The 17,473-nt window shown below is 36.6% G+C and overlaps 1 protein-coding gene across 1 annotated transcript; it reads right to left on the bottom strand.

Annotated features, from left to right (window-relative positions):
• Window positions 1-3,661: 3,661 nt before the first annotated feature.
• LOC148959797 (alkaline phosphatase-like) lies at window positions 3,662-17,002 on the bottom strand. The gene is made up of 9 exons (XM_089109661.1): window positions 16,730-17,002; window positions 10,911-11,111; window positions 9,038-9,169; window positions 8,256-8,480; window positions 7,317-7,562; window positions 5,837-5,977; window positions 5,497-5,604; window positions 4,883-5,170; window positions 3,662-4,637 (listed from the first exon to the last, which is right to left on the bottom strand). Exons 1-9 carry the CDS (start codon window positions 16,791-16,793, stop codon window positions 4,405-4,407), a joined length of 1,638 nt encoding a protein of 545 aa, XP_088965787.1. The 5' UTR covers window positions 16,794-17,002; the 3' UTR covers window positions 3,662-4,404.
• Window positions 17,003-17,473: the final 471 nt, after the last annotated feature.

The raw sequence follows: 17,473 nt of genomic DNA, 5'->3' as shown, positions 1-17,473 counted from the left end.
AGTTTTTAAAGTTTAAATCAGGGGTCGGCAACCTTCATAAAACAGGGGGCCAAATTTGATTTTTGAAATGCATACGAGGGTCGCAACTCAAAATACAGTATAATTTTAATAACCTAACTACTAATCTAATCAATAAAAATGTGTCTATCGGAAAATGTACTGTAACGTGGAAGCTGTACGTAAATACAAACATAGATGTAAAGTACGTGTTCACTGTTCAGTGTATTACAAGAAGCTAATGGGCAACTTGGTGCTGCACGTCCTTGGCCAACTTCTCAATATTTGGCAGAATTGTTGATGTTGGCAGCCGCAAGTTGCCTTCAAGGTGCTGATCAGTCATGCGAGATCGCAGTCGACTCCACGCATGCTTCATCTTTGAGAAGAGACTTTCGCAAAGGAGAGAAGTACTTTCAAACATGCAACACATCTTCTTGGCATGCTGCACCAGACCTTGATATGAACCATCATCCACCATGGAGATACTCCATATAAAACGGGATTATCTGAGTTTCCTTCTATTTCTGTTTCAATTCACTGGTACCCTGCAGCTCGATCAACTCCATTTGAAGATGGAAAGTGAACCAAGTTCCATTGATTCAGCTGAGTTTTCCAAAGATGTAGCATAAGCAGGAACATGACATGTTCATACATGACATTCACAAAATGACAATGGCCTTGAAGCTTCTTCTTCAGCTTGTTCGAGTGACTAGTAATGTTAACGAGGAATGCTAATCTAGGCAAGAATCTAAGATCACTGAATCAATATCGAGCTGACACTCGCGCATTGGGCCACATTATTTACAGGTTAACAGGGGCCTTCCGGGCCACACAAAAGTACCTTCCGGGTCGCATCTGGCCCGCGGGCCGCGGGTTGCCGACCCCTGGTTTAAATCATAAGAGTAAAGGCCACTGATCCTTTTAAGCCTTGGCAACATTTTGGCAAATGACCGGAAGTCGCATTTCCTGAAGCATGAAAAGTGAAGGCCAGCAAAATTTAGACTTTCGAATTTTCTAAATCTAATGATACCATCAGAAAAACTGCAGGGGCGGATTTAAGCAACAATGATTGGGGGGGGGGGTGTTAGACACTAATTTTGGTGCCACACCATTCAGGTCACTGGTAAATGATCGAAACGCCAACTTTAAAAATTTGGTTCTTAACTTGAAGGTAAAGACGATAAGAAGCAGTGGAGTAGCCAGGTTTGGAAGATTGGTAGGCCAAAGAGGGAAATATTTTTAGTGACCAGACCCCTAAGAATTTGGGAAAACACCCATCTTGTAAATGGTTTGGAAAAGCCATGGCATTTTTACGTGTAAATTTCTCTTTATACAACGTCATATGCAGCGTTTTGTGGCTGACCATATTCTACAACTGTCTATTTCCTTCACCATTCCACTAAGGTTTATATCCTGAATTGTTTAAGGCGAGGAATTTTTACGCGTAAAAAGTGATTTTCCAAAGTTTGTTTAGGATTGGACGTCTTTATCATTTTAGTTTCTATTTTGTCAGGAATGTCTCAAGAACGTGAAAGACTTTTCTATACAAAACCCCAAAACGAGGGAAATTGCTAAACACTGAAGCTCTCCTGCGAGCGAAGCGAGAAGAAAATTTTTGCGACGATGTTCTTGAGATTAGCTTAAAATACATTTGAGACTATCCCCCCCCGCTACGCTACCAATAAGAAGATAAATACTGATAAAAAACAAATAAAGTAAAATCTTGGCGTTAATTTGTTACTTTTACCGAATGAAACAAAATTTACCGAAGGATATATAACTATTTGGGGGTGTCGCACTCCCTACACCCCCCCCCCCGCTAACTCCGTCCCTGAGCAAGAGCTTACCATCAAAACTGAGCAAAGTTATAAGAAGAGCAGTGTGATCTTGCCTATAGGCAAAAAGTTATGGCGTAAGCGGAGTATATTTATTTGTGAAAACTTTGTATAGTCCTTTTTTGTGTTGGTGCTTAGCAATTCCTTCACATTTCTTTCAATTTTCATGGATTATAAACAGTGAAGTAGATAGGAAACCTCGTAGGAAGGGCGAAAAACTGAGTTTTTCCGACAACAATCTAACAAACATTTTCAATTTTTCATACATTTGAACACAAAATAGCGACATTAGTCAAGTGTTGGTCTGAAAAGACAGGCCCCTTTGGATACCTCTTATGTTCAAACTATACCAGATAGGCGGGTTAATATATAGACTTAAGAATAAGCTAAATGGAGCTTTTTGCACTTCTAGTACCACAGTTGGCAACAATTTGTAATGCGTTTCAATATAATGTATTAAAACACCGAGTGCAATTGCATTTTCCAACACTGAACGACTTAGTTTATCTATAAATGCTTGATCTAAGATCTAGCATGACATGAAAAAAGATGTGCTTTTCCTGTAATTTACAATCAAGTGAGAAATTAAGAAACTACTGCCTTGAGTAAAGCTGCAAAATCTTAGAATATCTACTACCTAAGATTATCTTAGAATCGAGTCAAAATATTCCTTATTTGAAGAATTCATGTTCCGAAGCAATACGTTATTTTAAAAGATTATAAGGCTTTATCCCTCTCAAAGCAGCAAAGGGTTTAACATAGAGATTCTTCCTATTAAAAACACTCTGGAAATCTTCTATGTATAACTTCTTTTATACTAAAACACATGTTCTTTATATGGCGTGAGCGTTTACTAGGATTTATCTAACCACAAGTTGAATTTTTCACCAGCATTTCATCAAAAAATTTTTGGAAAGGAAAAGGGGGAAAAGTAGAGAGATTCTTAAGGTATACTGCGACCTTACCCATTGCCTCTTCTTACTGCAATCACTCAAAGGCACCTTACTGGAATGTGAACACTGTATTGAGGGCTTCCGTACCGTCAAAGACCTTGATATGGAAAAAGGGTAAGAATGTATATTCAGGGCCCGCGCCACGAATTTTAAAGGGGGGGCCAAGGCTAAAAAAATTAGGGGGCCATAGCTAAAAATGTAGGGGGCCAAGGCTTCTTACCCCTCTTATTGCAGTTTTAAAACTGCTTGCTTCATAAAAAAATGGGGGGGGGGCGCGGGCCCTGATATTAGGAACAATTTTAAAAAAATCAGCGCAGTTTGTCGTGTCAAATGGTGTTATCTGAAGACAATTCGAAAGATGTTAACTTTAATAAAGTTCTATGTTCAATGTAAACGTCTGTTTTGTTTTCACATACCTATTTAGAGCAGGAAACTTTTTAGAAAAGTTTGATTTGATTAAGAATGTGGAAAAGTTGTAAAAAATACATTTTACCAAGTGTGTAAACAAAATTGATAGGGTTATAGACTGAAAGTGAGGCCTCTTTACGCTTGACTAAATGAACTTGGCTTCAAAATATTTTTCACAAATAAAATGAAATTTTCAATTTCCACAAACTTAACCTTGCTATTGCTTCAAACCTTTCATTCAGCCCTTTTTTAAGCAATTTCTTGTCAGAAGCTCGTTTATTCTTTAATGATTTTCCAAGGAAATTCTCAAAGACTCCTCTTTCTATGGCCACTATAAATGACATCCTCAGTTATGGAGTTCTTGAAGCCCTGATGTCTCCTGCCTCTCGCTAACCGCAATAAATCAACGATGAAGATTTTACTTCAAAGCAATGTTTAATAGAAGAACAACAGAAAATTTGGCTCACGCAAACAATTTTATTCTTCATTGTGATAATGACGTTTACAGTTAAAACTACAATGCAAAGTTTTATAATATTAGCACAACTGGTTAAAAAATTATTTCCTTAATACAAATAAAAGATTGAAATCAGAGCCGTAATAAATCATGTAGCAAACATGAAACATTTGCTGCTTGTGCTTTATCTATATATATTTTATCTATGATTTCATCATGATAGTAAATCTAATAATTTTAATAATCGCATACGAGGTATGGATCTTCGTTTACACTGTAGCGTGCAAAATTGATTAAAAGAAAAGATAGACAAAATTTAAAAAAAATTTAAAAAAATCGTAATTAGAAAAAGATCTTACACCATTTCGATCTCAAGAGCAAATCTCTACCCCCACTCCCTCCCCCCCCCCCCCTTATCACCATCACCTGCAGTCTAATATCACGGTTTGCACAAGGTAGGGAGAGGTTTGCACGAAATTCAATGTCAGGATAAAATAAGCTTCATATTTGTAGGCCATTAACTTTTATATTCCCACCCTAGAACCTGATGGTTGAATTTGTTCATTTATTTTGGCACTAACATCTGCTCGAGAGCCTTAAACAAGGATTTGTAAAACAAGTAATGACTTGAGTATTACAAGGTTGAACAATTAAAGTTTATCTTAACGGGACTGGCAGGTGTAGTTTCGTCTGCTTTGATTACTGCGGTATTTTTTGCACTAAATGCTTCTAAACTTCAGCAAGCTATGTAAATCTATATAATGATCAATCTTGAGAAAAACAAAAAAGTTAGAGCTGGCATTATAATATGAAGAAGATTTCTTGATACATTGCTCGAAAATGCAGAATTGGTGACATGGCTTTGATCTTTGCATAATGTTTTCTTGCTATCAGACAAGCAAAGTGCATAATCCATAACATGAAATATTGCATTCTGTTCTAAGACTCCATGAATGAGATGCGCCCTTGGGCCACGTGCGTACACTCCTGAAAAGAACAAGACAAAAAATGGGATGAAAATCGTAACCTAATTACTTGGACATCTTTAAAAGCCTTAGTAAGTGATACTATTACAGTTTGGCTCTCGAGCTCACGTTTCCTCTCTATCAACCTATCAAGCATTCAAATAAAAATACCAAATACATCGCATTATTTCCCGCTTTTGGTATTCTGGACTCTTTTGTTTCTTGTGGCTTAGAGTTAGGTTAAATTTAAGTGTTTTTGCTTCTTACCAACGTCCTCGCCGCTATGCGTTTCCGAATCCATTGGAACCAAACTCTGTTGCCTGTAATCAGCACTTTTAACGTCATCTTTTGCTGGATCGTCTCGAGTGGCATTGACTTTAGCACCCGGGCCGTTCATGTAACCAAGAGTTGTATAAGACTTCTTGTCCTTGACATAGCCGGTAACTTTGGCACCAGTTTCATCAACCAGACCGAGGATAGGATTGCCTCGCTTTGGATACCCAGCAATAACAAATGTATGTGAATGATCCGCAGTTACAACAATCAATGTTTCCTCTTTGAAAGTAAAAAATGAAAAAAGTGTCAATATTATAATATATTGAAGGTTTGCAAAATGACGTTATGCTATATTTGAGGAATAATTTACAAACGAGGTATATTAGATTAAATGAAGAATTACGAGACAGGTTTATCGAAAACTCAAATGAATTTAAGGAAATGTAAAAATGGGATAGAGGGAAATTGATTTAGTTGATGAAGTCTTCAGAAATCCCGAGCAAGCCAGAGAGTAAACGTCGATTCTCGACCTTAGAGTACAACAAAGAGTTCCATAATAACCGAATGTAGAGTTCTTTCCTCCAGTGCAAAATAAAGAAACAAACCTTCTTTGGTCATGGATACCGCCTTCGCAACGGCATTTGCCATTTCCACCGCATCATGCAAGGCCAAGTGAGCTTTCGAAGAATGGTGCCCGTGATCAATACGACCGCCTTCAGAATAACAAACGAAAACAAATTTATATCAAACGACAACATGAATTGAAAAGTTGGTGGGGCAGATGTTGGAATGCACATGCATCGCCTCAAAAGCACTGTTTAATATTTTTGATAGCATTTTTAACGAAAACCTTTAAGCTTAACTTTGTGATCCAGTCATCCATCCCATATTTGTCATTCTCATGAATGCATTCTTTAAGAATGGTAAAATGTCTTTAAGACTCACCTTCGACTAGCAAGAAAAAACCATTTTTATTTTTGCTGAGCATTTTGATGGCGAATTCTGTCATGTTGGTAAGTGAGGGCTCTCCTGCTGCATCAGCCAGTCGATTGACAGAATATTGCATATGACTAGGTTCAAACAAACCTAAACATTGAAAAGTACGAAAATAAGATAACTATAGATATTATAATTGGTTGTCAGAAATAGCAAAATTAGCACTATGAACACTTAAATGATTTTGTGGGTAGGATTACGCTGAAGGATCTCTCTAGTTTAATTATACAGAATTTTCAAGGATGTGTAAGACCAGACCCCTCCATCTAGTTTTTGTTTTTATAGGCACAGAAGGTAAAAAACAAAAGACCAATTTGTGAATAAAAATCTGAAATCCAAACAGGGGAAGATAAGACAAGGAGTTGTCACTACCACCTGGTTCCGAGTGGGTACCTTATAAAATCTTGAGGGGTACCTTATAAGCAAGTAATGAGTTTCGTACGGAAAAAATTTAAAAAAAATTTGACACTTTTTTCTCGGATTATTCTGAGAATGAAATATCAGATAATGAAGATAGAGGAAAGAAATTTACTCAAAAATGTCTCGAGAAAGAGAAGCTGCGTTTGATTGGCTCCTTATTTTCAGCAGTCATCGCTTAATTACTCCTGCAGGAACCAAGGCTAGAAGACAAATTAAAACTACCTGATGAAGAGTTATGCTCGCAACATCGTACTAAGTATTCATTTCTTGTACAAAGTTATTATATTGCATCGATTTTTGTTTATTACTCAACGTACAACACGCAAAATTCCATTGATTATCAAACTAAAACCATGATTTCATTTTTGATATGTTGATGACAATTTCAATAATTGGGTTGGAAATGGGTCCTTGCTCAAGTCCTCAAATCTTCTATCGACCAGTAGCAAAGAAGCTGCTAAAATTTTATTGATATCTTCGTGGGAAATTGTGCTGTATTTCATGCCAGTCAAAATGATTGTGCTACCTCTTGTAATGAAGATTTAGAAACGTACGAAGGAGGATAGTGGAGCATCTAGAAAAAATTGACTCTAATCTAGGACCTTTGTACACCTGAAATCAAATGCCTAGCAATTTGTAACGTTTTAACATTAGTAAACGCCAGTAATTATTATTATTATGTTCAGCTAGATCTTTGATTATGTTGCGTGTTAATGTCACAGGTTTGTTTGTTGCGCTGTTGTGTTAGTAACTCCCTTTCCGGGAAATATGTTTCACAGTGTTCCTTTGTTTGTGTTTTAATATAATGTAATCTAACTTAGAATAATTTAGTCTTACTGTTTTGACAATAGAGATAACATCAAAGAACGAGTATCTCTTGTGTGCTATCTATTTGGGGCTTAGGCCCGTTGGCCTAGCCCATCGCTCCACTAACGAGCTTGGTTATTAACTGGTTCTTCACCGTCATGACAAGAATCCTTATCGTTACAAATTCATCAAAATAGCCTACCTAGAACATGATCGACCTTGTTGACATCTAACTGCTGAAACTGTGAATCGTTCCAAACGTAATCCCATTTTTGTCCTCCATTGGATTTTGCTTTCCATTCGTTGATAAGATTTCTTCCATCTTTCCTTTTTCCCTTCTTTGTTGGATACTCAGGGTCTGTTTCGTTATCCGGCATGAAGTTGTATCTTCCTCCTCCCATTGCAATTTCAAGACCATCACCATGTGAAAACTCGATTAACTGACGTGCTGAAAAACAAAACGTTATGGATTATGGTATGGTAACCTAAAGGTGTGGTTACTGACATCTGATGATCACAAAACCATTATTACAAGAGAAAAATTGCTCCTATTTGATTTATTTATTTATAATGGCACTTTTAAGATGTAACTTTTGGTAATTTGGATCCCATAACCTGAAAGAGCATGTGTCTTAGCTTTTTCCCCATCAATCCTCTGTATTTCGGTCTCTGTTCATAACTTTAGGAACAGCCAAATTAACAGTAATTCGTTAGCAAACTTTAAATCTTTCATTAGCATTATCTCAACCGATTTTAGACATATTTAGCCAATTTTGCATATTTGAAAGTATTTCATGGTGATTTTTTATGTTAGGTGGTTAAAATTCGAAAATTCTAAAAATTGGTTTCTGATGACGTCACATTTTAGAATTCTATATGGGTGTTTATCACTTTTGATACTTCTTCAAACACTCAAACACTATAGCAACAGATAATGAACTTAGAGAATCTAGACAATATTTGGCATTTGCCAACAAACCCAAAATTGGAAGGGAGGGTGCAGCACCCCTCACCCTTCCTTTGGAAACGTTTCAGGGACCAAGTGACTCTCTGAATCAGCTTCCCATTTAAAACTACCCAGAGATGCTTAGTTAAACGCAAACAAGCACCCAATTTATCCCCTAAAGACGTCAAGACTAACCTATGTCTTTACATCTCTTATCTGGCAGTGACCCATCGCTTTCCCACCTTCTCGATGAAGTATGTGAATACGCAGTTGCTGGGGTGGCATGAGTTATGCGCGCAGTAGTCACAACTCCTGTGGCCAAACCCTTTAGCTCTGCCATCTCTGCAATCGATAGGACACTGGTACCGAACGACTTTTCACATGATGCATAATCTGCTTTGTCGTCGACAGAAATTACGCCTGTAAAAGTGCAAAAAAAATTTTAAATAACGCTGAGTTCTACTTAAAAATCTTTTAAGAATCGAAGTACTTTCGACTTTAGCCCTTTCCTTAAAATAGCACGAAAAATGGGAATTTTCAAATTTTACGGTTCCAAAGGCTTTAACAGAACAAAGTACATTTAAGAAAACTATTAGTTGTACCTGAGTGCAAATAAAGAACTCTTTGTTACTTTTTTACTCACGTGATATAAATGTCAGTTTAATAATATGTGCTATAGACAATGCAAACAAGATGTAACAAATGTATTTGACAAGCGCACTTCAAAGCACTCATTACTTCATGTAAATATACGGCACGCATGTCAATATATATATATGAAATTTTGCATTATCGTGGTTTTCAATTCAATATAGAATAATCCCGGACCCACGGTGATGATATTTGTCATCTCCTCCCCTTTTTGATTGTTAATATCTCTCTATTAAGTTCGTCAGTACCAACTCTGAATGGGGGATTGTTTTTAATTCCAAACATGATCTTTCATTTGGCATCTAAAGACATTCTTAGTCACTTACCAGCTTTTGCTTTCACACCAGTCATAAATGCTGTCGCAGTTCCTGCAGAGTCGGGAGTTTGTTGATCTGTGTTGTATGTCTTTGACAGAGCTACGTTTGGAAACCTCTCCCAGCTCAGAATATGTTCTTCCCCTGAAATCAGAATGAAAGGCATGTAAAAGAAGGAGCTCCTTTGCCTCTAAAAAGTAAAATTTTTCGGGATACAATCCTTGACAAAAGTCCTTGGAACACCCCGCGACCAATGAAAGATTTTGAAGAAATAAAGGTTTCCGGCTGTAAGATACAGAAATATCCCCCCTCCCCCCAAAAACAATGTTGGCTGAAAAGCCTATTACTTACCCTAGCTAATAAACTGACATTGGACGAATTTCAAGCTTTGAAACTGTTGTTATTCAACATTGTTTCAAGGGGGAGAGGGGGATGCTACTGAAGTTATGCAAAATTTTAGCTTGGTGTACCAAGACTTTTGGCAAGGATTGTACATTAATAATAGCCAAGGACAGTCACAGGAATGCCATATTTGTGAAGCAATTCGATGTTTGTTGCATTCTTCATCGTCTGCTCTGAAACAGAAGAGAATAACCTCCAAGGTTTCTTGCTTAGATGAAGTCAAGAAGTCGTAGAACCCCTCACAGGGCCTTTTCTCAGGTAATCAATGGAGTTGCGCGTGTGGTACGTCGAGTAATGAACAAAAATTGATACAATAAAATAACGACTTTGTACAAGAAATGAATTATTAGTACGACTTTTCGAGCATAACTCTTCATCAGGGGGAAGAATTGATGCAATAAGAATTATAGAACTATTTTATTGTATCAATTTTTGTTCCTTTTCTCGGGTAGCTGGAATGAGCTGGGGAGGGGGCATTGACACTCCAATGATATCATATCATATCACTTTCTAAAAGAGCATCAATGTTTGACTCCCCAGATGGTGTCCCATAAAAAGGTCACACAACAATAGCTTGCTCCTTCTCCTTAGATCCATTTGTAAAGCGACACCATGACAAGTTGTTCAAACCGACACAGCTTCATTCATTAGTGTCATGTTGCATATATGCATGAAATCGTTATTCACATTCTCCATGACACGACAGATGTTTCAAATTCAAAACAAATCTGAAATTCGAGAGGAGCTTATACTAGGGTTTATTCAATGTTTCCTGAAACTAGAATCAAACAGCATGAGCAGTGGTGTCGTTCAGGCTCAAACAATGACACAATAATTTGATTTTGATTTTTTGAGACCTGCAGTTTTAACATATTTATATATTTTCCTTTTAAGCACCTTTCTTTTCACAGGATAAACATTGATAAGAGCAATTTCGTAATTGTTGAAGTTTTTATCCTGTTAAATAATTCGTTATTATTATTCATTATTATTATTATTATTAATGATTTTGCGGGCAAGGAGTGGCAAGAAAAATGTGGACCTAAATTTGCATTAAAAGGCAGACTTGTATACCATCTTATCTCTTTTCAACATATTTGTTGAATCTTTAATTGCATCGTATACTGTATTTTGGTATATTTCTATACTTCTTGTTGAGTACAAGTATCTATTTGTCTCAAAATTTTATTGAATGAGCTGCATTTGCCCAAGGACCTCATAAACGTTTCTTTTCTAAATTGTATGTGTCAGCTTGTCTTAAATTGAAAATCATTTCTAGCTACAATTCAATCATTCACAGCTATAGAAATTAACAATTTTCGAAAGAAAGTTCTATAAGGAAATAAAAATGGTCTTGAATCTGAGCTTGATCCATCAAAATCTTTTAGCAAACAAAATCTTTGATTGGGGTTGAAGTTTCAGCAATAGATCAAATTTTACTTTCCGCACACATGCAAATGCACATTAAATTATCAAACCATACCGGTTTTCTTTTGCAGCTGTCCTTGCAAAATCCTTGCAGCCGTTACGGTGCTGACTCCCATGCCATCTCCCAAAAACAAAATTACATTCTTCGCCTTCGTGTTTATTTGCTTCAGTTTAACACCATCTTCAATGAATTTAACTCCGTCCATAAACCAGGGATCCTTCTCTTGTCTCTTGTATATTTCAGACGCCTTTTCGCCTACAATAGGACCGAATTTGAGGAAATAAAAAATTAATATCAAAAATGCTTTTATCGAACCTACTGATAATAAACATGATCAATCTTAAGAACGAAATTCATACTTAAGCTCGTACTTTTGGCACACCTTCAGACTCAAAACTCCTTCCTTCACCAACTATCACTGATGCACACTCTTTATCTTGTAAGAGAGATAGTTTTAGGAGATACAGGTCTTAAAATTTGTCAAAGGTTAAAAAATTAAGAACAAACTGTGGCTGAGGTACTATTAAGAGTATTTTTTGGGCAGAGTTGTGAAACCCCTTTAAAAGTCCTTTGCCATCTAGAGGTGCTTAATGGATCTTTCTCACTTTGTTGGCAAAAAGCGTCTGAACAAAAGAGTAAATATCTCCATGGTTAACATGATAGGTATATTATAGCGGAGATGTACCATACTAAAGGCACGTTCTTTTACAAGGTTCAGAATTGTGGGCAATTATTTCCAAAAAAAATTTAGGTACCTGGAATTACGGGTATACATTTTTACCAAAAGAGAAAAGACCCAGACTTGTGGAAATACGTGTCATAATTTTGAAACTTAACGAATTTGAAATCTGCAGGAATTTGAAAAATTCCTGCAGAGGAATTTTTCAAATCCAGAGGAATTTGAAATCTGCAGGAAGTCAAACAGGATACGTCCTGTACATCTTAAGATAAAGACCAACAGAGAAAAGGCACAACTTCTTGTTTAAGAAGCACAACATGGCAAGGAACCGTGGGTTTTATGTAAAACCCAGAGGAACTATACACCCCATTAACAATGGCGCATCCCCATCATTTTTCACCTAAAGATTCCCTCAGTTCCCGATCTACCCAGGACAGCAAAGACTTGTCGGTGCCTTCGAAAAAATTGCATCACAGACATTTCCATTTGATCACTGGTCAAATGAAAAATCTGTGACATCGAATTAACAGGCAATTAAAAAGGATTAATTCTTGCTGCTTTGTACAACTTCAAGCAACTTACAAGGTCGTTTACACGATCACATTCTGTGATCACATAAAATATGTGATGCAAATGTGACCTGAATATGATCGTGTAAACCGACCTTTACACAAGTTAAGTAAAGTCACATGATTGTAAAGCCCCACAAAGGACGACCCATTAACGGAACTTCAGATCGCATTTCATCAGAAAAACCGCAATTACAATACCATCTCAAATTTGTATCTCATAGTGCAAGTGACGCCCAAGCATATTATACCTAGGTTTATGATCGGTGAATGACGACTCTATTCGTGCCAGTAACACTAGACTTCAATATCTGGCGCAGTTTTCTTTTAAAATCTCAAATCTGCAACTACCGTTTGTTAAAGGACATTGTCAAAATAGTTAAGCTATTAAAGGTCTATCTTCGCCATAGAATTATAACTATTTGTATACTGAATACATTACAAATATAGAATCAGATAAGCTATGTTAGGTTTCTGAATAAAGTTTCTGAAGCGTGTTACCAAGAAACATGCGAAAAGAAACACCAATATGGCAGTGCTAGGGAAAGGATCAATTGCCTATAGCTAAGCTTTAAAAGGGAAAGGGAAGAGGGATGAGGAAGAGAGGGGGGAAAGATCAAGTTTTTTGATTTACTGATTTTTGAATAAAGACAGGTTGTAAGAGTCTGGGCAATAGGAAGATGGTAGAGCATTTCAAAGTTTATAAAATCTAGAGAGAAAAAAGGGTTGTGAGATTGAGGCACCTCTTTGATCTCCTGAGAGCAATGATCTTTCAAGAACTTCCTTTGAGGAAGTTCTCCCAGCCCAGGGGTTATTCTAATGTTGTTTTGTTACTATTTTGTGGTATTTTAAACATATTTTGTAGAGTTGTGATTTCAATATTGTGGTGTTGTAAAAAATCGACCGTCTGGAATAGTTTTTTGCAAAATGTAGGAATCGATCAGTAAAACAAAAAGGAATTTTGCTTTCCAACACCAAATCAAGAAAAAAAGACTGACTTTTCTCTTTCTCTGATTGTTTTTGCTTTCTCTCTTTCGATTCCAGTCATTCAATGATACCCGGACGAGCGTCCGGGTATGCCAGTTTTCAACTACTGGCATATTAAAATACACATAAGTTTCAAATTCTGTGTGGCAAAAACGATCTTGCAGTTTCATTTTTAACTCCTCATTTTTTCTTCTTCATTTAAAGTTGGTACAATTTTAGCTATGCAATTTAGCTACTCAAGCTAAATAAAACCAACTAACTTAAATCTCCAACGCTAAATATGATGTAAATCAAATATAACCGGCCTTGCTAAAGTATTCCTTGCAAAGATTGAAAGTACAATTAAACGATGTTAATTCTGAGATTTTTTCCTTGAATATTTGTAAATTAGTGGAGTACTTTATCTCATTTGGAACTGAGTTCCATATTTGGCTATACATCCGTATGATACGGTAAAATACATATATTTTGTAATGTGGCTCCGCTTTTTTGAATTGGGAGTTTCTTAAGATGGGCATTCATTTATGGAAAATATTTCATCCATAAAAGGTGAAATCAATCCGTTAAATGTTTTGTAAATTTCTATCGCAAGATATTGTAAATTTTTCTTATGAAAAGTTATTGTTTTATTCTTTATTAAAAGTTGTTCAAAAGTTGATTCATAATCATCATGAGCTATTCTCAGTGCTCTTTCATGAATCAGGTTTATCTGGCTATTACTTTTCCTACTGCAAAACATCCAAATAAGAGGACAGTAATTAAGATATAATAATATGAACGTTTTCATTAAAAGAATTCGCTTAGATTCGACCATATACGAAGCAATCCTGGTTAGAGCATTTACCTTTTTCCCGGCTTCTTTACAAAATACTCTAATATGTTCTTCTAATCTAAGTTGGTGGTCTAGTGTTACTCCCTACTTTGTTTAACATTCTTACTTTCTATTATAGTAGAACCATTTATTTGAATTTTAGATTCCTCTGAATTGGATCAATTGGCTTTAAATGTTATAAGTATGCTTTTATCACTATTGAGCACCTAAAAGTTTTCATAAAACCATTCATTAAGAAAAGCTGCTTCCGATTCTAAAACGTCAGTTAGTTCGTTCATATCAGTACTTGACAGCCAAATTGTATTATCATCTGCATAGTTACATAAGTTGCTTTTGTTCAAATGCAGAAAAATATCGTTTATGAAAATATTGAAAAGCAACGGGCCTAAGATTGATCCTTGAGAAACTCCTTGCTTTGTTTCTATCCAATCACAAACATCTGATCTTATATTTACTAGTTGTACTCCTTTATCTAGATAACTATACATAAATTCCATTGCGTTGTTGCTGAAGCCATAAGATTTCAATTTGGCTAGTAGAAGTATACAGGGCCGCGGAGAGGATTTCTGGGCCCCGGGTCAAAACAAAAGAAAAAAGCAAGGCACACTGGAGGCGACCCTTTTAAGAGGTCCGGGGAAATGTTTGAGACGATGGTTGCTAAAATTGCGGCCATTTTGGTTGCTTAAATTGCGATGGTGGCTATTACTTCTTTATTATTTTCAATATAGTTGAAGTATGACTGATATTCTATCGTCACAATGCATGCGTATTTCTATAAAATATAAAATATGTGATTCTTTACATGATTCAAAAATCTTAGGAAATGAAAAACGTTTAAATACTAAATTTGATCAAAACGGACACGCTGCACCAAATATATTTTCACTATTCAAATAATTTGAAAAACTTTACATCTAGCAATCAGAATGGAACCCTTAAATGTCAATAAAAACCTAGTTGATTTGATCTTGGAAGAAGCTCGTTTAGACGAGGGGCTAGATGTCTCAAAAAATTTAAGACCAACTGAAATCGGTCAAGTTTGTCTCTGTCTACAAGTGAAACCAGGAAAAGGCCTTTGGTAAAATTCAAGATAATGTCGGCATTGTTATTATTGATAGTGTTACAGCAAAGATGATCAGGTGATTCACGTCAATTGGCGAGATATGGGAGGGGTTCAGTATTCTTTGTTTATACACAAGGTTGAAGGAAGATGACCTAGCAAAAAAGAGCAAAATTCTGGGCAGCAAAAAGGGATGACATATCTCCTAACATCACCGGGTAGTCACATTTTTTAAGGAGCTTCAACCATTGCAGCTGTTGAACAAGCTTAAGCATTTGAATTTGCAACCCTTATTTCCCAATGTTTTCATTGCATTAAGGTTGTTTCTGACTTTGCTTGCTAGTGTTGTCCAAAGAAACTGAAATTGTCCAAAGAAACTGAAATTTCCAAAAAATTTACTATAGCTCCATAATCGACCCTTTTACAGATGTAAAGACTTGGAAATTGCTTTGTTAACTAACTAGAAAATTACCTAAAGCTACTAGCTCTGTTTGACAAACATAATGGGGTTTTAATACTGTTGCTGCTTTTAACTCATTTCATTTAAAGGTTTTTTTCTATTATTGACAAGTTTTGATAATGGAGACGCTGAATTGCTAAGTTATTATCTATGGGCCCCTAAAGTCATGGGCCCCCGGGTCACTGACCCTCCTGACCCCCCTCTCCTCAGCACTGGAAGTATAAGGGGGTGAAAAATCAAATGTTTTTGATAAATCCAAAATAACTGCACCAGCCACATCTTTTTTATCTAGGCACTTTTTCAGGCCTTCAATAAGTCGCAATAAAGCGTGTTCTGTGCTATAACCTTTTCTGAATTCACAAAGCAAAGGGAGCAGTTTAACACTGATGTAATTGTAGATTTGATTGAACATCACTCTCTCATGGTGCGATGATGATATTCAACAGTGATCAACCTTTGTCTTATCGCAGTAAAGACCCTTCTGGTGTTAAGGGTCCTTTTTAATATGAGTACTAAAGGGTCCTGGGTCTTAGGGCTTTGTTTTTACGGTATGCCGTACAACTAGTAGGGTCGTAAAATATTCGCAAGGGAATGTTGTTGGCTATGAAATGCTCTTCGTATTTGTTCTTGTCACGCAATGGCAGGTAGCGTCTTGCACAAGCAAAGTAATTGACACTGTCAAGAAGATTTTCAATGGTGCTGTCGTGAAGGGCATTCAGTAAATAAGTGCAGGATTAATCACATGCTGCAAAACAATAAGATGGTGTAGACGCAACACGATATGGTAGTCTCTATAACATTCAACTGTGGGCTCGAAGTTCAAATACTGTTTCATTTCAAGCATCTAAAAAGGAGTCCACAAAAACGCGTCACTTTTATTTGACGCAACAAAACACATATCTAGGAGCATCATATTTTCAATTCTTCAAAACAGGGGTGTTCTGTCAGGGGATGGATCCCCCTTTGTTAATGCCGATAAGTAGCCAATTTCTACTTTTGCTATTGTTTTTTAGGAAAATTTCCCGCAAGGGCCCCCTTGTTTTGATAGCTCTACATCTCTGTCTTGGTCGCAAGAAGAAATAATTTGTGATCGATTGCGGCAAAAGTTCTTGGTTAGGAAAACAGAGCCCGTTCCACCGAGAAACGGTATCATGGTATCAACTGAACGATGACTTGCAAACCCTTATGAAAGAGGGAAATTCCGTTTATTACAAAGTGGTGCAATAAAACATACCCTTCTCTAAAAAACATTGCAGATTTGAATGAATTTACGAAAAATCTCTTACCTAGAATCGAGGAAGCGCAGCAACACAAGATGAAACCCAGTACAAAGATTCGCGATACATTCATCTTGGGAGCTCCTTCTTTTGGCGAAGATCAAAAACGATTTGCTGACCCTATGTAAGGTTTAAACAAGTCGGTAGAATCCAGCGGGAACTTTGTTGCTAGTGATTTCAACGGCCATTCACAATAGAGCAAGAAACCGCTCCTGTTTACAAAGCCTCCCAAAGTAAGGAAGGCATGCGGGAAATACTAGCTCCCTGTGTCACGTGCTTCCGCTTTTGACAGATGCCAGCGATGCCAGTCAACGATCCTTGTGTGCACTTCCCTGAGAAGACAGTCTAGGGCAGCCGCTCTTAAACTCCGGCCCGCTGCAAAATTTCATCCGGCCGCTGAATGCCTTTTACCTCGAAAATATTTTTTGCTAACATTTTCAAAATTTGGAATTCGATTTATCTTTGGTTCTCTTTTGTCCCCTCTGATATTTTTTTTGTAGTAAACTTTAAATGCGTTTCATGGACAGCTATTAGTCCAAAAGGGAGTACCTAAATACAGTAGGAAGTGCTTTATTTAATCATTTTATCGTTTTATAGCGTTTCCCTTTTTATATCAACAGGTAAATCTATGGAATAGTAGTGTACACTCTTTTTTCTTAGAGAGAAAAAGCTAGCAATAGCACTGCCTACACCCTCTTAATTTAAGAACAAATTAAAAACAATCCAGCCTCAGGTTTTCGAAAAAATTCAGAA

The sequence above is a fragment of the Rhopilema esculentum genome, chromosome 8, assembly GCF_057945365.1.
Source record: "Rhopilema esculentum isolate cy_ngs chromosome 8, ASM5794536v1, whole genome shotgun sequence".
In the NCBI taxonomy this organism is placed as follows: domain Eukaryota; kingdom Metazoa; phylum Cnidaria; class Scyphozoa; order Rhizostomeae; family Rhizostomatidae; genus Rhopilema; species Rhopilema esculentum.
Note: the sequence above shows the minus strand (reverse complement) of the source record. Positions and strands in the feature narration are given on the sequence as shown.

Bases quoted from the DNA above. Each gene is read 5' to 3' on its own strand.
- LOC148959797 (XM_089109661.1), bottom strand. From the start codon at position 16,793: ATGAATGTATCGCGAATCTTTGTACTGGGTTTCATCTTGTGTTGCTGC. The intron at 5,978-7,316 runs GTAGGCTATTTT...TTCAATGTTTAG, and splicing joins CAAGGTCGATCATGTTCTAG to GTTTGTTTGAACCTAGTCAT. The intron at 5,171-5,496 runs GTTTGTTTCTTT...TTACTTTCAAAG, and splicing joins GGTATCCATGACCAAAGAAG to AGGAAACATTGATTGTTGTA.